Raw genomic sequence first — 19,381 nt, 5'->3', positions numbered from 1 at the left:
CAAAACCCTTATGAGATGGTTTTCCAGTCCCCTTGGCTGCCTCCTCTAACATCTAGGGTTTCCTGATAATTCCTATAAATCTAGGATAAAATAATACACAATTGGCATACATAGGACTCGAACCCAAGTTCTTTCAACACAATCAAGTACTCTCAACCATTTAACCATTTGAGATTCCACATCATAAAGATTAGCATTAAATGCTATAAAGGTTTTCACTACCCGCATTTATTAAATAATTATTTATTTAATTAGATAAATTCCTCGGGTCTTACATTCGTCATGGCTTGACTTAGACGCACATTTATTCTAGATTTTCAAAAGCCAAAAAAATATCCAATCTAAATCAAATCCAAATCTAATTAAGTAGATTGAATTTAAAATCTAAATATATAAATTCGAATTTAAAATAAATTCACTTAAATAAAATTAAAATAATATAAATTTAGATTGTTATAGATTGAATTTCAAAATTTAGATCTTTTATCCTTAGTTTACTTTAAGATAAGTGATAAGGTGTTGTGATAAAGTTGCAACCTTACATACAACACTGTTTTGCATCATACAAATTCAGAAGTTGAGCTTGAAGTATTTTGGACTTTTCTATCCTATAGAGGAAAATTTGGACAAATTGCTTCCTAAATCTTGCAAAATTAACCATTAATATTTCATTTTCACACTTGAAACTGTTGTGGGGATCATTCTCAACCTTATATTCATCTATCAATTATTTCAAATGACTTACAACCAACAACACTAGTCTAGTCTCCAGTTATTTTTAGAAGAACTCAACATCTTGAATAATACCTTATGCAATGAGAAGAAATGAATATATCTAAAGCTACTCGGAAAAATCACACAACTTTATAGAATGAACTTCTCCTTACCTCTTAGAAAATGTAATCAACATACATAAACAAATGTTTAACAAGAAAATTGAAAATACAGATAATTAGAATCAGGTGTCAAACATTCTGCATAACACAACAATCAAACACAACTAAAGATTTAAAATAAGTCGTTCGTAGTTAAATGATTGTGTGTAGAAGGGAAATACAATATATTAGTTTTAAAAGAAAATTAAAAGATTGTAACAAACATATCCAACGTTTTCCAAAATTTACTAAAATTTTTGGTAGAGGTAATTTACTAAAATATATTCCTTTGAGCAGAGTCAAGTATATAAACCCCCAAATGATAGAAAATATGAAGTTAACAAGAATGAAACTCGGATAATGCACTTTTACGTGTCCAAAACTGAGAATCAATTTTAGGAATGAATCAATTTCAGACGTAGTATACTATTTATTGTGTGATAACATGTTGCTTGTACTGTTATGATGATTTGAATCTGGTTCTGCACGAGCGAGGGTAGTGAGTTTCGCTAAACTCGCCCAGGCCAGCGGGTTGGTCCCTAAAAATGAAAGTTCTCGCTTAAGCGAGGAGCTCTCGCCTGAGCGAGAACAGTAGTACCTCACCCCCTCACGGGCTCGCTTAAGCGAAGGCCACTCGCCTGAGTGAGAGTAGTCTCGACTGAGCGAGTTGGGCTAGCTTGAGCGAGACCTCGATGTGCCCTCTATTGCAGTCTCGCCCAGGCGAGAGCAGGTAGCTTCAACGAGAGGTTCCTCTCACCTGAGCGAGAGCTCTTTAGCTTGAGCGAGATTAGCAGAGTTGAGTGTATATATGTATGCTTCACATGATTGGTTGATGTGTGCTTTAAATAGTTCAAGTTATGATGCTATATATACTCTATATGTTATATTGGGGCTGGAAGTTGATGTGTTTGGCATGAGCTTGGTGTGATATATGTGTGGTTAGTTTGGTATATATATATTGGCATGAGATTGATGTGCATGAGAACTCTATGAGTGGTTGGTGAAACATGGATAAGGTATGGGTAGGACGTAATCCCATGACTTTCATAGTGAGTGCTCATGGTGGTGCCTCATCTAATGGACGTAATCCCATGGACCCTCCTAGTGAGAGTTCATGGTGGTGCCTCAACATAAGGACGTAATTCCAGAAGGGTATTGTGATTGTGCCTCAAGGCCAGGACGTAATTCCATGAAGGCCTCGTGGTGGTGCCTCATGTACGGACGTAATTCCACGAAGGCCTCGTGGTGGTGCCTCACTGCTAGGACATAATTCCACGGTCTCGTGGTGGTGTCTCATTGTACGTATCCGGATGGTCAAGTCTAAGAGTCTTAATTGGTTTGGTATCTCATGTGTGGATGTTTGCTATTTATGCTTGATTTTGAAAGGTGCATGTTGAGTGTTATGATATAAAAATCTCTTTCACTAGCTTACCCTTCTACTTGCTTGTATGTTTGTGTGTGGTCTTTCTCCTTTGCGATGATCATAAATTTTTATTGATGTGAGCAAATGTGAGACCCCTGGCAATGGTAATGATAATAGGGATGCCACAACTTGATGGTCATGGACGAATATCGGGCTCAGTATGGAGCCCACAACTGATGGAGTTTTAGTAGTTTAATTTTCTCTTGTTTTGGATAAGACTTTGTGCTACTTTTGAACCATTGTACTTGTTTTAGGCCATGTGGGCCTCTTTTTATTGGTTATGGATATGTTTGGTGTACTTTATACCTCCATACCCCAAACTCTGTATTCTCTGAATATTTGTGTATGCGACGTATTATTAATTTTAGGTTATCCACTTTTTGGGACGTTATATTCAACAACTTTCTGTAAAATAAAAATACATTTTACTCAATTGTTAAATTTCACGTTTTTATTATTCAGATTATGTATGTAAAATTTTATATAGATGAAAAAAATGTACAGTTTAATTTTTTTTTTGGTATTTCATAATTTAATATATTTTATTTATGTTACGAGTAAATAAAAACTTTTTTAGATTCATTTTTAAGATGGATTTTAAACATCTAAAAAATATTGGACAAAAACATTTATTATTAATATTATTGCTGTAGTATATATGTATTGAAAAAATTCACTTAGAAGTACATAAAAGTTTATCTTAATAAAATTCAAAAAATAACATGTTTTTGTTTTACATTTGCACTGTTGATCTATATAAATTACATAAAATCATGGGGTCTTTCTTCCTGCACCTCCAAAATTTCTTCTACACCTCCAAACTTTCTTTAAATTCCCAAAAAACCCTTTGACCATTTAAGGAAACCCGCTTACACCACACCCCCAAAATTATGTCAACTTCCGGAAGTCAGAATATATAACTTCCGAAAGTCAAAATATATCACCGGAAGTCAAAAATTATCACCGAAAGTCAACTTTCGGAAGTCAAAAAATATTCCCGAAAGTCGACTTCCGGAAGTCAAAAAATATTTCCGGAAGTCAAAAAAATTCGGAAGTTGACTTTCGTAAGTCATAAAACAAATTTTATTTTGAATATTTTTAATTCTTTTTAAAATTTATATTTTTTAACTTTTAATAATTTTTTTAGTTTATTATTTTATTTATTTTTTATGTTTTTATATTTTCTAATATATATTTTTTTGAAAATATTAATATCTATATATATATATATATTATTTAATATACTGAAAAAATATAAATATGAAAAATAAGTAAAATTAAAATAATATTAAATTTTAAATAAAAAAAACAAAATATTAAATACTATACACATGAAATATATAAATAAAATAATTGTAATAATATCAATCAAATAAATAAAATTAAAAAATAATTTAAATTTAACTAAAAATAGAAAAAAAAATATATATATATATATATATATATATATATTCATTTTTTAAAAATTTAAAATTTTATTATTTTAATTTAAATTATTTTTCAATTTTATTTTTTAATTTTTTATTTAGTATTTTTATAACATATTTTTATTTTTTAAAGTAATTTATTTTTTAATTTATATGTTTTATAATTTTTAATATGTGTTTTAAAACTGACTTAATTTTTTTTATCTACGAAAGTCGATTTTTGGTAAAGCTTTTTGATTTTTGGAAGTCAACTTTCGGTAATGATTTTTGATTTTTGGAAGTCGACTTTCGGTGATATATTTTGACTTTCGAAAGTTGACTCAGTGATATATTTTAATTTTCGAAAGTTGATTTTTGGTGATATATTTTGACTTTCGGAAGTCATATATTTTGACTTCCGGAAGTATTTTTGAGGATGTGATGTCTGTGAATTTCTTTAAATGATGAAAGGGTATTTTGGTAATTTAGAGAAATTTTGGGGGTGCAGATACTTGGAGGTGTAGAAAAAAAAGACCCAAATCATGTAGAAGTATTATAATAGTCCAGGAACCTTAAACGAGACAAATGGGTTTCTAAACTGAAGTAAGTTAGTTTTGATCATTAGTCGTCTCATCCAGGGCCGATTATGGGCTTCGTATTGTATGAAGGCCTACCCAATTGGAGGGTAAGAGAAATATTTTGATATTTCAAAAGAATTATTTGTATAAGTTGACTTTTAGTTTCTCTTTATATATTTGACTAATTATAGGTCCTACCAACTTTTCATATATTTACATATTCAATAATAAAATAAGTCAAAAATATATTTCACCCTATTTAAAGTAATGAGAATATTTTTACATTTATAAAATAAGTTAAAAATATATTTCACCCTATTTAAAAGTAATGAGAATTTTTTTTACATTAAAAGGAATGAAATTTTTTTTTATATTAAATAATAAAGTACTCTTTGTTTTTTAAAATTTAAAAATATTTAAAGAAATTCTAAATTTTGTTATTAATTTTGTCTTTACAAATGCTGGAAGAAACTACATTTTATAAACATCTGTCTTTCTTTGTATCTAACAAAGAGATGTATAACAGAACAATCACATTACTCACTTCAAAAAATTACGTTGCCTCAAGGTTGTTGCAAAATTATTCGTCTTGTCTTAATAATATGGTGAAAAAAGTTATATGATTATTTTTAACCATTTTCATGTCATTATTAATAACCATTTATTATTGTTCATGTTGAATAATATTATAAACAATAAATAAAAATTAATGTAACATTAATAGAGTTAATTTAATGGTAAAAACAAAAAACTTATAATCAAATTGTCCTAACCAAAAACCTTGGTCATATAATAAATATGTTCAATTTTTCTTTCATTCGTTAAATATTTGCATTTTACACAAATACTTAACCACCATGTATATCTCCTTATTGTAAATAGACATCGTGGATGGTTAACTATATCATGAAAGTTAAACTATAGTTAATTATAAAAATTGGAAATAACTGAACTACTTATAATGTTAATTGACCTGATTCGTAAATCAGTTCAATTTTAAAAAAAAACTGCATTGTTATTGGTTAATTAGACACTGAACTGAAGTCCAGCTATAATTTTTTCAATTTTTCTTCATTCGTGTTCTGTTTCTAGATAGGTAACGATACACTCCATTTTTGCGATACACTCTTTACCTCACACACTCTCTCTGTCCTGGTTAATCACTATTTTAGAAATGACAACTCACGATGTACTTTCTCTATTTGCACCTCATAATGAATGAATATCTAAACATTTATTAATATTAATTTTAAAAAATGAAAACTAAAGTAAATAAATAATTATAAAATAATTTCTTTTATAAAAATAAATAACAAATATATTATATCATATATAATTTAATATTTAATGACGTGCTTTTTACAATAAAAATGTCATAATAACATCGATTTTTGAAATAAAATATTAAATGAATGAAGAGTTTCTAATAATATATGAAAATGGAAATTAGGTAAATGTAAGGTTTAATAAGTAATGTATTTCTTACTATCATATTTGAACGATCTTAATATTTCTCAGTACTAATGTTTAATATCATAACAAAGTTTGAAAAATATTTATAAATTCAAGTTTATTTAGTATTCTTAAATTTGCATAGAATTATATTCTATAAACTTTTGTTATATTAAATCTTCGAGGTTTATTTAACAAAGGGTGATGGATTAATATTTTGAATCTAGGATCGAATAAGCGTGTGAAATTAGATAGTTGACTAAATTAATTATTGTTCAGAAATAATTTACTTTATGGGAATATTGATTAGTGGAAGAGAAAATCTTAAAATTGGGGATCTATTCTTATAAAAGAATATTGCAGAAAAAAAAACGTATAATTCATTAAATGTTGTTATTTACAAATATTGCATGCAATATTCGGTAATTGTAACTAAATCTTGATGTGCAACCAAGGAACTAAGGCATGGAGTTGTAACTTTAACGATGGATATTATTCAAAAGGGAACTACAGAAGCATTCAGAAGGTAAAAACTGTCATCATCAGTTACAGAAGGGGCCAGTGTTGGCCCTTCACCAACTATTTCTAAGTTTGACAAAAATGCATCTCGAATGAAGTTGGTGAAGATGTTTGTGAAGTCCGAGCTTCCTTTTCGATTTATGGAGAATCTATGTATTAAGATGTATTAATATTTTGATTTTGGTGTATTGAAGTATGATACATATTTCAAGTATTATTTTCTAAGCACTTTCAAATTATAAAAGTTATATTATTATTGCGTAGTACAATCATATATAATTAGTGTAGTTCAGTTCAAAATCAGTGCAATTCAATTCAAAAATAATACAATTTGGTTCAAAAATAGTGCAGTTGATTCAAAATCAGTGCAATTCGATTCAAAAAATAGTGTCATTCAATTCAAAATTAGTACAATTCAGTTCAAAATTAGTGTAATTCGGTTCAAAAACAATGTAGTTAAGTTCGAAAGTAGTGCAATTCAATTCAAAAATAGTGTAGCTTAGTTAAAAAATAGTGTAGTTCAGTTCAAACGTAGTGCAGTTCATAAAACAATTCAGTTTATAACAGTTCAGTTCATATTATAGTGCAGTGCAATTCAGTTCAGTTTATTAGAAAAAAAAAACAGTTCATTTCAGTTTGTATGAACTATTTTTCAGTTCAGTGTAGTTCAGATGAACTATTTTTTACTTTAGTGTAGTTTTTGGTAGTGCAGTGCAGTTTGGTATATTTTGCCCAACCCTAATGAAAGTGTTTGCTCTACTTCTTTTCAACACACATTTCTAACCTTTTATAAGTTGAATACCCTTATCTTTATATTTTTCATCATTTTAAGACTTTAAAACCTCTATGTTAATTAGCCTTTGTCAAGTCTTCTCAACAAAATTCAAATAGTTTATTCAATAATGTACCTCTTCACAAAAATAAAATTTCAAACAATGCAAATTCTTCACATACATTATAAGAAAATAGTTAATTACCAACATACAAAATCCGTCAACAATGTCAAAAATTCATCGATAATCCGAATTTACTAACGAATTACCAAAGGTAAAAAATCTATCGATAAATTGCTTATCGATAATTCGTTGATAATTACCACCGATTTTGGTCTTCTTCTTGTAGTGACATCCTTTAAAGATTTTTATATATATTTCAATAGGGTACATCTAGTATTGAGACAATAGGCTCTTAGATTGTTAGATAGAGTCTCATCCTCTTTTTTGCACAACACAAAAAGTAAAAGAACCTAAAGCAAAAAGATCAAATATCTCTTCAAGTTATATGAGTATACACAACTACAAAAACTTCTTCAAGTTACACGAGTACACAACTCTCTAGGTTATACGGTATAAACCTCTCTCTTTAAGTGTAACACTTCTTAATCTCAGCTTGAGATTAAGAACTTTCAAGATAATTATGTAATCACTCTCCATAGAGACAACAATTAAGCTGACAACAAATAACTTCACACAACGAAGAATATTACAAAAGGGTTTCACCCTCTCGATGATTGTACTGACTAGACGATATCTTAGTACTACGGATTATGTATGTAAGATATTGTAAACACACATTATATCTCTTTCTTTTGTGTATCTCTTCTAACTTTCTTTCTTACTTTTCGTATATTTTTTTCTCTCAATTTCTTCTTCGTATTATCTCACGTTAATTTATTATTCTTTTGATCTTCACTTGATGTCTTTTTATATCTTCAAAGAAAATAATTGTTGTTGCTCTTAAAATAGAAACATATTCTGTTGTAGGACTATGAATTAGAATCTTTTATATGGATTATTAAAGAAAAAGGATCTAGCGCAATCTTAAATATAATCTTCAAATATTTCTATTCTTTCTTCCTGTATAGAAACATCTATTCTCTTGTTTCATCATTCAACTTACTCTTATAAAAAGGATATAAAACAATTACAAATTAGTAAGAACTTAAAAAATTAAAATCCCAACAAATAAACATATACAAAGAATATTTGTTGATGGGAGTATAGTTCTTATCATTAAAATTCACTCCTAGATGTTAATTAGTAGACATTTACAATCAAACCATTTATCCTAAAAAAGTTTAGTACACGAATATCTATAAACTTTCTGTACATTAAATTACATTAAAATATCTTATACTCGTTACTAAATGCTAGTAAATGAATTATAAAATTTGATTACTAAAAGTTAGGCTTACAATGAACCAAATTGTTATGTTTTGGCGAATAAGATTCAGGTTTAACTAGATTCTTATCCTATAAATCCTCATTATAATAATGCACTAATTACTAATTGTGAGTCAAGCAAATCATAAATTTTTATTTTCCTAAGTGAAACATAAAAGAAATGAAATGAAATTCTTAGTTCTTAGTTCTTAGTTAAGAAAATGTAGATTGAAGTGCTTCATCGCCTCTCCATCATCATCATCATTGTCAAATCTCGAGTACCTACTATGCCTAAAATTAAAGCCAATGTTTTGAGGTCTCTTCTAAGCCAACCATTTGCTTTTGATATTTAGCCCTCTTTAAGCTTATATCTAACTGTGGGCAAATGTCATTAACTTGTCCCTTTATTTCTATTAATTGTTTATATGGAAGGCCAGAAACAACACAAGGCACGGTGCCTCTTCACATCTCTACCTATAACCATCATTGGCCCTACTCAACTACTACAGGTACACTACTGGTTTGTCCTATGAATTTGCAATATTGTTTTAACTAAGCTTAACATTTTTTTAGTTATTTTGGTAAAAAATCATTTCCATTCTTATTATGAGTAAAACAATATTAAACTAGTGATTATGAGACAGAAAATAAATACTTTGAGATAAAAGAAAAGATCACATCAATATTTTATTTTTATCCAATTTTCCTAATTCGACAATAAAAATATACAATAGTTTGAGAATTTTAAAAACTATAAAGATTAAAAGTAAAAAAAATAAAGATTTAGAAATTTCCCAACCTGAAGACACTATTAGCTGCTGTGATAATCATTGCAGTCCATCTAGTTTCTTTTATTGAGAGTGAACGTAAAAGGACATTGGCATTGATTATGAGAATGAGATTGGGCTTCATTGAAGCCCCAAGTGGGCTTATTTGTTCCCAAAATTTTGGATGGGCGTGGGCACCACCTTGGGCCGTCATGCTATGCTACGACAACCTATGACCTACACCAACATCGATACACACTTGACCCTAACTGGCATGACGATTCAACAGTAGTTTATGTCAGATGTTACTTGGCAGAGCAAGTAATGGTAGGGTCACGACACAACATTCATGTTTTCTCATCTTAACCCATCACTGTCACTTTTGTAATAAAACCAGACGGCGACGTTTTCCAACTCCATAACCTCCAAACCTCAATTAACTTTATGCAATTACAGGTTCAGCGATGCAATGCCACGTTCAAACTCGCTTCACTAGTTTGTTGCCCCCATTAAGACACTTATTTTTTTCACCCACAGACAAAAATTAATAAATAAAAACACATGTTTCATTTGTGTATAAACTAATTTTAACATTTTCTTTTTCCTTAATACGATTATGTGACCAAATGATAACATTTTATTAAACATTTATGTAAAAATTGCAGTGCCTGTAGAGACAAATTAAATTGATAAAAGTACTAGAATAATGATAAAAGTGCATTCAAACATTAGTCATTATTTTAATGAATAACTTGGTCTTGACATCATGGTAAACTTGCATGTTGGGGATCAATTAAAGGTAAATGTCTCGGTTAATACTCACTTTCATATCAATTGAAATAAGATGAAAACTAAAAAAAAATAACTTTCTGCAAAATTAAACAAAAATACTAACAAAAAGGTCTGAAATAACGTGTAATTGCAATGTAAACAACAATGTAGAGAAAATCCAACACCGAACTCCCTGAGACATTCATTTCAAAGTTCTGTTATGTGCTTTTACGAATTATAGAAAATTGAGTCTCGGTCATGAAAGAAAGAGTCAAATTTAGTCTACATCTGTGTTAAAGTAACATTCAAATTCTGCCAAGATTTTTATGACAACGGCAGTTGAAAGTCATTGACCAAGCATAATTTTCTCGAGTTTGCATTAAGTGTGGGAGTTAAGTTGAATTGAAATATTTATGATGGTGTTTGAAACAGTTAAAATAAATGTATGATAGGTCTCCAAACTAACAAGTTTGTTTGTTAGTGACCAGAATTCCCTGAAAGGAATTCACTACTTAGTGAATAAATAAATAGGTAGAAAGGTCATGTGAGTGGCATGAATTTGCAAAGAGATTTTGGTGATGGGAGAAGATGTTGCACAGTTGGGGATCTTGAATGCATAAATTGGATGGAGTGAGATGCTGAAATTGTGGCTTAGTTATTGCATCACAGGCCCATGAGAAAAGGATGTTCCCAACAGTTCCCATTCCCAACCCCCTTCTTCTATTTTCATCATCATTCCACCAAAACAGTTCACAAAAACCACTTTTCTTTATAGCGAAATAAAAAAAGTCAAAGAAGCCTTGGATTGAATTGAAACTGGGAACAGGAACACACGTATTTATTCACGATAATCTTAAAAATAAAGACTATACACATACACTACTTTACTATACCAATTCCTGTCCTTTCCTAGCTTCTTACACGTATCACCCTATCAGTCCTTCTGTCTCCCAATTTGTTTTAATTAGTACCTTCCTATTCTTAGCCATATATTCTAAGTAACAAACGAATGTCTCGGACACATTTAATATCCAAATCATCCGTTTCAATCTTCATTTGGCTGGTCGACAATTTTAACCTATGGGATTGTTAATATAGAAAGCGCCAAAAACTAAAAGGAAAAGAAAGAGCATGAAGATGAAAATGAATAGAGAAGGGTTATAGTAATCAAATTTAATTAATATTATTATTTTTATTATTGAAGAGGGTCCCCATGTGATAAAAAGAAAGGAGATCACAACAGAGATAGGTGTGAAGTGTGATTCTCAACAGAAGTGACGCAAGGATCACAGTCACCAAACTGAAGCAACTATCCTTTCTGTTTACCTCGAATGGCTTCTCAGTAATGTTGGACCACACCCATATTGAGGAGCTTCCGGGGAAGGCTGCAGCTTTTTGTTCGGTTCTAACTTTGATCATGTGGCTCCTACTCCTAGGAAGTCAATAAATGGAGGAGGAATTGCATCTGGGGGGTCACTGCTCATGGCTTCATCTCTGCGTTCTGCCACTGATGATAGTGAAGCTTCACTGCCCAGTATCTGTGCTGTGGAATTTGAGAAACCGTAAAAGTTGTGATTGTTTTGGTGTTGTTGCATTAGCATCAGATATTGGGGGTGGTAATGAGAGTAAAAACCAGACGCTTGCTGATGGTTCTGGCCAAAATACTCTCCCACCATGTCATTGCTTCTACCACCTGCAGGTCCAAACACCACTGCTTTAAGCTACATACTATAGTATTATGAAACAAATGTGATTATAAATGCGCAAGTTTTTTGGGGGGAGGACTAGTTAAGCTGCGACCCAAAAAGGGTTGCATCAGTCACTGTAGCAGACCAAAAAGATAGACAAACAAAATCACAAAAAGTTACACATTTAACTTTGTTTGAAAAGTAACATACAGTGATTTGAAGGCTAATGAATGAGGTTGTAACCACAAGCATTTGAAGGCGAGAAATTTAGTGGGGATTAGAAATGGGCACCAACCTGAAAAGAAATCGAGCGGTGTTTGTTGAGGATACATGGCAATGTGAGGAGGGGCCAGCTTGGTGGTTGAGATTGCTTCTTTGGAAGCAGCCATGTGGGGTGAGCCATTTAAGCCATACTCAACCCCACCAGCAGGAGGAGGAACTACTCCATGGAAGGGTGCAGCGGCATATGGGAAACTTGGCATGTTGTTGTTACCAAGTCCTCCGTTGGGGAGACTGAGACAATAGGGTGGTGGTGGTTCTGTCCCTGCAGTGGTTGTGTCTCTAGAGACATTGCTGCTTGATGTGTTTTCCTCCACTCTCCTGTAAACAGATTGGCTAAGCCTCCTCCTTCTGTAAGCACTGGACTGTTCTCTGTACTTCCTGGCCATTATAACGTGCCAGTGATTCTTCACTGCATTATCTGTTCTTCCAGGGAAAAGCCTAGCAATCATGGCCCATTTGTTGCCATAAATCCTATGTGCCTGCATTAGTCTCTCTTCCTCTTCTTCACTGAAAGCCCTCCTATTGATTCTCGGGTCCAACTGGTTGAACCATCTCAGCCTACAACTCTTGCCTAAAAGCACAACATCAACCGAAACAAAGATAAATGAGAACACATTTATTCATAACAAAAGAAAGGGTCACCTGTAAAACATTGAAAACAAATCATACAAATTCTTTAAGCAAAGAAATGAAGCATGAGTTTATATCTATCTGATAACCATCTGCACTGGTTTTCTAACCTGATCTTCCTTCTAACTTCTCGGCTATGAGGTTCCAGTTCTGAGGGCCGTAGAGAGCCACAAGCTCCTTGAGCTTGGAATCTTCTGCCGGTCTCCAATGCCCCCTTGCACAGAGCTTGGAATGCCCCAAACCGCTATTAGAATTCTCATTAGGGCTCTCTTCGTTAAAGTTATTAGCATTATGGTTAACTTTGTCACTGTCTTCCCCACCCCCATCGTCACTGCTATCAGACCCTTTACCCTCTTCCGCCCCATCACTGTTGGGATGTTCCTCGAAGTTCCTCCCAAGGCATTCCCTCATAAAGGGCAAACCCCAGTTGGAGCCGCCGCCGTTGGAGACATAACAATCTTGATGAGACGAAACGACACCATAGTTAGAGCAAAGAGAAAGAGAATCCATGTCAGCATAGACCATTCCCATTGAGGGAGGGGAAGAAGAGTAGGAAGACGAAGAAGCGTATCGAGTGAGGTTTTCTTGTGAAGAGTATACAACACTAGCAGGCCACGCTTTCATTTTCTCTGACTTGCTCACAAATGCTGAAGAAGAAGGATATGAATGTTTTCAAGTATTGCAAAGTAGAAAAAGCGCGGATCAGGAAGAGGAAGAAGAAGAATATTTCATGCGATGAAGAGGAGGAGTAACATGAGAGGAAAGTTTGACAGGACAGATAGTGAAGGGGGAGAACAGATTTTTGCAGAACATAAAACAGCTAAAGTGGTTTGGTTTCAAAAGTTTGCTTCCAGTGGTGAAGTGAAGGGTTTCAAGAGATAGATATCTATCCCTACAAGGATTCTTTCTTCACTAACAAGACCATTGGTTGAATGAGAAAGAAGAAAGAGAGAGAAATAGAGAGAGAGAGAGAGAGTTTGAAGTAGTTAGGTACCCAGACTGAGGCAATGAGTCTGGCATTCTTCATTTAACCAGTTGCTGTCATTATATTACTACTATTTATTCTATTCTTTTAACAAATCACACCTCACTCACACGTGTGAGAGTGAGAGACAGGGAGAAAGTAATATATTTTCTCTCTCCATTCATGGGGGGGTTGCAGGGTCTTAGGCTGTCTCTCTCTAAATTGACAAGAAAGACAGTAATGTGATGGGTGCTTACTTGGGGTTGTGGCAGCAGCAGGGACATCTTTCTTTTCAAAGCACATCAAAATTGAGGGCTTTGCTTTGCCATTGCTACACAACACAACGGAACAAGCCTTGTCATGTTCATATGCACTAGCACTAGTAAATGAGCCTAGCACACCCTATTCATCAACCTATTTTCTCTCTCTTTCAATATCTCTGTCCCCATCAACATCAGCGTCACTGCATAACTCCCTCCTTCTGCTTGTGCTTATGTTTTTGCCTGCTCCTCCTATTAACTAGATGCAATGCAATTCAAAGAGGGTTCAGTAACCTTGGTTTCAGTTGAGGTAACCACTTGAGCTCGACTTATCGACCAACCCATCCCTTCCTTAAACACACTCATTTACTCTCTTACTTCCACTTTCTAATTACCTTTTTTTTTTATCATTATACACACAAATTAAATATACTTTTTAATTACACTCACTCCTTATGCTACTCCTGTTTACATTAATTTAAAATGTTTTTCTTTTTAAATCAAAACAGTGAATAGAATGTAATTCATTGAATGTCTTTTGTACTTCAAAAACAGTTCTTATATTTAAAACTGGTGCAAAAATGTACAGGATTTTAGACTACTCTTATTAGGACTATTGAATTCTTGTGAGTTTAGGATGAGTTTGTGGTCATTTATTGAAATTTACATTATGAAATACAGCTTATATGATATCTCAGGTGTTTATTTGCAAATTGAAAATTTATTACTGATAGTTTTAATTAAAACATAGTATTTTTTTTTCATAATTCTCTCGTCAAATTTTCATCATTTCTTTAAATGTTATTTATATATTTATGAACATTGTTTGGTTTTATTATTCATAATTGATTAAAACCTACTATTGTAACTTATTTTCATTATTTTCAAAACTTTAAAATTTTTGGTTAACTTGGTCTAACATATTTACTTTAACATTTTTAATAATTGCTTCTGAACTTAACTGCCTTCACTTATATATGTATGATTTATCGCATTTGTATTTGTACTAACCTTAAATTATTTTAATAACAAATGAGAGTATTTATTTTATTCTCTACTACTACTACGAGTTGTTCCTTTTATCCTTTTAGCATTGTTTTTAAATGGAATATGAACAAAAGACGGAAGGCATGACATATAATTAAATAAACAGAAAATAACGGTTGGAGTCTCCAAAATAATCTTTAAAATAAATTATTTGTTTGTTTATTTTAAAATATAAATTTTATTTGTTTTGTATTTTCAAAATCAAATAATTTTTATTTTTATTTTATTTCCCACCGTTTATTATTTTCTAAATCAACAATGCTTGTATAATTTTATTACTTTTTTTAATTCTTCTTTATTCCTTCGATAAGTAATTTTACTTATTTATTTTTCACCTCTTTCTTTTGTATTTTTTTTTTCTTTCACTTTTTCTTGATATCTGTAACTCCATTTAGAAACGGTAATAGTGTCTAAAAAATAATATAGAAAGTTTAACTATAAATAATTTTTTTATTATTAAGTTTCATTTTATAAAATCTTATTATCTTTCTTTGTGTTTCTCATTATTGCATACTCAATCTTAAATTAAAATTTCATCTCCATAGTCAATGAGTATAAGATTTTTATCTCATCTTCCCATCAAGTAACGGGTACACCAAACCTTGTAGCCATATCAATATCGATTAACTATTTTTTATAAATAAAATAAAAATTACATAATAGGAAACATAATATTATCAAGTATTCATTGTCACAACAAAGGCATATTTTCATATCTTTAGTGTCAAATATTTAAAAATAAATTATAATTGTATAAATTCCATATCAGAATATCAAATAATAATTGGATAAAAGTAAAAGAATTATATAAAATAATTCACAATTACACATAAATATTTTTTTATGAAGACCAAAACATCTACAAATTTTGCAGTATTAATGAAACAAAGTTGATAAAATTAAAATGTATTTTAAAAGAAAATGTAAAAATAAAACAAATATTCAAGTTTAAAAATATTTCATATGTCTCTTTACTCATTTCTTTTCTTATACACAGATAAATATTATATTAAATGAAGTTGTGTACACAAAAAATGTTAAACTAATGATAATTCAAATTTAGACACGAATCTTTCATCTTTTGAACTTCAATCTATGTTGAATGGTATAAACAAGATTGATGACAATAACATTAAATTATTATATTATAGTAAATGAAATATTTTTATACAATTGTAGTGGCAAAATATGTATGAGAATGAATTAGAAAATAAAAAAAAATTAAATAAATTTTTTTAAAATAGTATATATTCTACATAATAAAAATAAATAACAAAAAATATTAAATAAAATTGTCAAATGATTTGATACACAATTGAATAAAATCGTGCATGTAATGTCTCATTTAATAATTAAACTTAATTAAATGAAAACATTACACAATATAATATAATGAGCGAAGATTCGAAGTATTAACGTCACTCCATATAAATATCCAAAATCCTCAGAGGAAACCAAGGCACACCAAGATACCAATACAAAACAAAGTAAGGAATATAAAATATTCCAATTAAAGTTCTAGGACAAGGCAATACATGGGCCTTAGCCCTGAAATAAAACTCAGAGAAGCGGAAGCCATCCTAGAGGCTAAGCAGCAGAATCACCATTTCTCTGTTGACAACGAGTAGTTCTCGCATCTACTCACATCAATAAATTGATGATCATCGCAAAAAGAGAAAGCCACACACATAACAATCAAACAAGCAAAAGGGAAAGCTTGAGTAGAAAACGGTTTATCATACAGTTACATACACTTTCATAAATCAAGATGCATATGTCAATCAATCATGTTCTGACTTGCAACCCATACACTAAGACTCAAGACACGACTCATCCGGATACATATAATTAGTCGAATTCAGCGAATGCTTGCACTTGTGGTGGCATTTCCTGCTCTACTGAGCTAAATGTTACAGTGTTTATTTTCCCCACACACAAGGTTAGCCCTTAAAGTGTTTCAGGCCTTCTGCTACTCTCACCACTCGAGTCATTACGCTCTATGTGAGAGTAACTGGCTCTTTTGAGTGTCAGGATGCAATCATTACCTTCAATCCTTACTAAATTATATAAATGAGGCACCACCATGAACTCCCACAAACAAGGGTCATGGAATTACATCCCGACCAACTGAGGCACCATTATGAGGTTTTACCTAGAGGCTCATGGAATTACGCCCTAACCAATGAGGCACCACCACGAAACTATCATGGAATTACGCCCTAACCACATACAAATCATGTTTCACCAATCAATATAGAATCATTTCTCATGCCAATTCCATGCTACTTTTATAACCAATCCTTTCCATACATTTCTTATGCCAAATATCATGTTAAACTTATCCATCACAGACCATAACCCGTGTTACTCATGCATTTCACTCAATTCATGCTTTTAAAGAGTAATCAACCCAAACATATGGCAAACCCCCAAAAACAGAGAAAGAAACAGAACAAACGCACCTTTTCACCTAGTTCTCGCTCAGGCGGATGAGTCTCGCTCAGGCAAGAGCTTTCCCTCGCTCAGGCGAGCTCCCTTCGCCTAGGCGAGAACTCGAAAAGTGGAACAGTGGTGTTGTCGCGCTCTCTCGCTTAGGCGAGACCTCCCCGCCTGAGCGAGATGGCTCTCGCTCAAAATATGAGCTCGTCGCCTGAGCGACAGCTCGCGCAACACCTGGGAGGGTTTTCTGATACTCTCGCTTAGGCGAGATTATCAGATCTCCTCCACTGTTCACGCAAGCTAGTACACATATTCACCCATAATAATGTGGAATATACATTCATATCAGGTTGAGCATCATACACACACCATAAGTACGAAACAGAATTGAAAAATAAGCAAAACACATCCAAACACGAAACCCTAGCTTTCCTTACTTGGAAAGTGCTAGCAAACTACTTCGACACCTAAGCCCACGAACATAGCAGCTCCAAGAGCATATTTAAGAGCTGGAAATACTGACCCAGAGGGAAAAACAAGGTTAAACTCATGAATCTCTATTGACCCACGAAAAATAGAGATTAAGGGAAGAGTATAAGGACTAGAGGTCAACTTACATGGAGAGGAAACGAGATTGAGGTAGCTTGAAGTGAACTAAGGATCAAACCCTAACTGAGCTTCTGTTGAGGGGAAAGAAGAGAGTAAGGTGGCTGTCTTTTTGCAAAGTGGCAGAAATGAGAGGGGTTAGGCTGCCTTAGGGGCTTTGGACACCCTATGGGCCAGCTCCAGGCCCAATTGATTTGGGGTAGCCTTTAAACATAAGGGCAGGAAATTATAGGCCTTATAGTGCAAAGGAAAAAAAAGTATAGTTAAGGGTATGATAAGATGGAAAATACCTTGGAGATTTGAGAAAACTTTCTAGATATGAAAATTGTTTTAGCAAAACAAAAAAAAAAATAAAACAAAAAATAAGGATTGGTTAAACAATTGAAATTGAGAGTCAAACATTTTTATGTGAAAAAATATAAACAATAAATAAAAATATTAAGAAGGATTAAAAATAATAAAATGTGAGACTTAAAATCTATTTTATCCACTAAAATTGATAATATCTCATTTGTAAATAACCACACAAGAAGAGAAATGTGTAATAAAGGTTGTGATAAGAGGAAAAAATACCTTGAAAATATGAATGAATTTGTAAATATAGAACAAGCCGAACAGAAGAGAGAAGAGAAAATTATACTCAACAATAAATTATGGGTACATTAATAATTTAAACGGGAATGGGTTGAAGACCAGATATGTATTGGTATGTATGTGGGAACGCGGACGGACATGTATGTAAATATTCACCCTCAAAACCAATTGAAAAAATGGATAATATTACCCAAATTCATATCTGTATACAGTCAATGTGGTGTGAGAATTTCACGTCAAAATAGAGATTGATTCAAACAATATCCACAAGGACAGTTTATTTGGAATCCTTAATCCCAAATTAACTAAATATAAGACATTAAAACTAAAAAATATTTATTATTTTTATTTGTTTTAATTTAACTTTTTTCCGATCTAAATTAAGAAAAATCAATTTAAACAGCATAAAATTATTTTAATGGTGATAAGAATACAGTACACTATAAATTTTTAATATTTAATTTACACAAGGAAAAAGTTTTCGTAATTAGTAAAATATAGCTCAGCAAAATAATTTACTCAGCCATAAAACTTCATTATTTTACTCAATTACTTAGAGAAAATCATATGCTAAGCTAAAGTTAATTTTTCTTTCACTTTTCTCTCTTTAAACTTTTTAACTTGCTTCAATAAAGAGTCTTCTTCTTGAATCTTCGTACCTAAAAAACTTAACAACAAACTTGAGAAACAAATACGTTCATAATTAATTCAAATAAAACTCAATAAATAAATAAATATTATCCATATAGGTATTTGCATATATACACACATTACATTACTAATTAATATAGTATTTCCAAGAAAATAGTAAGAATACAAATTATAAATATATTAATAATTTTTCTAGGAAGAAGAAAATATTTTAATCATGTGGGTTGATTTTGAATCATTGTCTAAACCTACAATATACTCATGTAA

The 19,381-nt window shown here is 31.6% G+C and overlaps 1 protein-coding gene across 1 annotated transcript; it reads right to left on the bottom strand.

The window, feature by feature from the left end:
* Positions 1 to 11,125: 11,125 nt before the first annotated feature.
* LOC114179657 (transcription factor MYB97-like) lies at positions 11,126 to 13,556 on the bottom strand. The gene is made up of 3 exons (XM_028066070.1): positions 12,664 to 13,556; positions 11,937 to 12,494; positions 11,126 to 11,646 (listed from the first exon to the last, which is right to left on the bottom strand). Exons 1-3 carry the CDS (start codon positions 13,175 to 13,177, stop codon positions 11,369 to 11,371), a joined length of 1,350 nt encoding a protein of 449 aa, XP_027921871.1. The 5' UTR covers positions 13,178 to 13,556; the 3' UTR covers positions 11,126 to 11,368.
* Positions 13,557 to 19,381: the final 5,825 nt, after the last annotated feature.

The sequence above is a fragment of the Vigna unguiculata genome, chromosome 3 (assembly GCF_004118075.2).
Source record: "Vigna unguiculata cultivar IT97K-499-35 chromosome 3, ASM411807v1, whole genome shotgun sequence".
Lineage (NCBI taxonomy): Eukaryota > Viridiplantae > Streptophyta > Magnoliopsida > Fabales > Fabaceae > Vigna > Vigna unguiculata.
The sequence above is the reverse complement of the archived record's forward strand: the minus strand, read 5'-3'. Positions and strand labels throughout refer to the sequence as shown.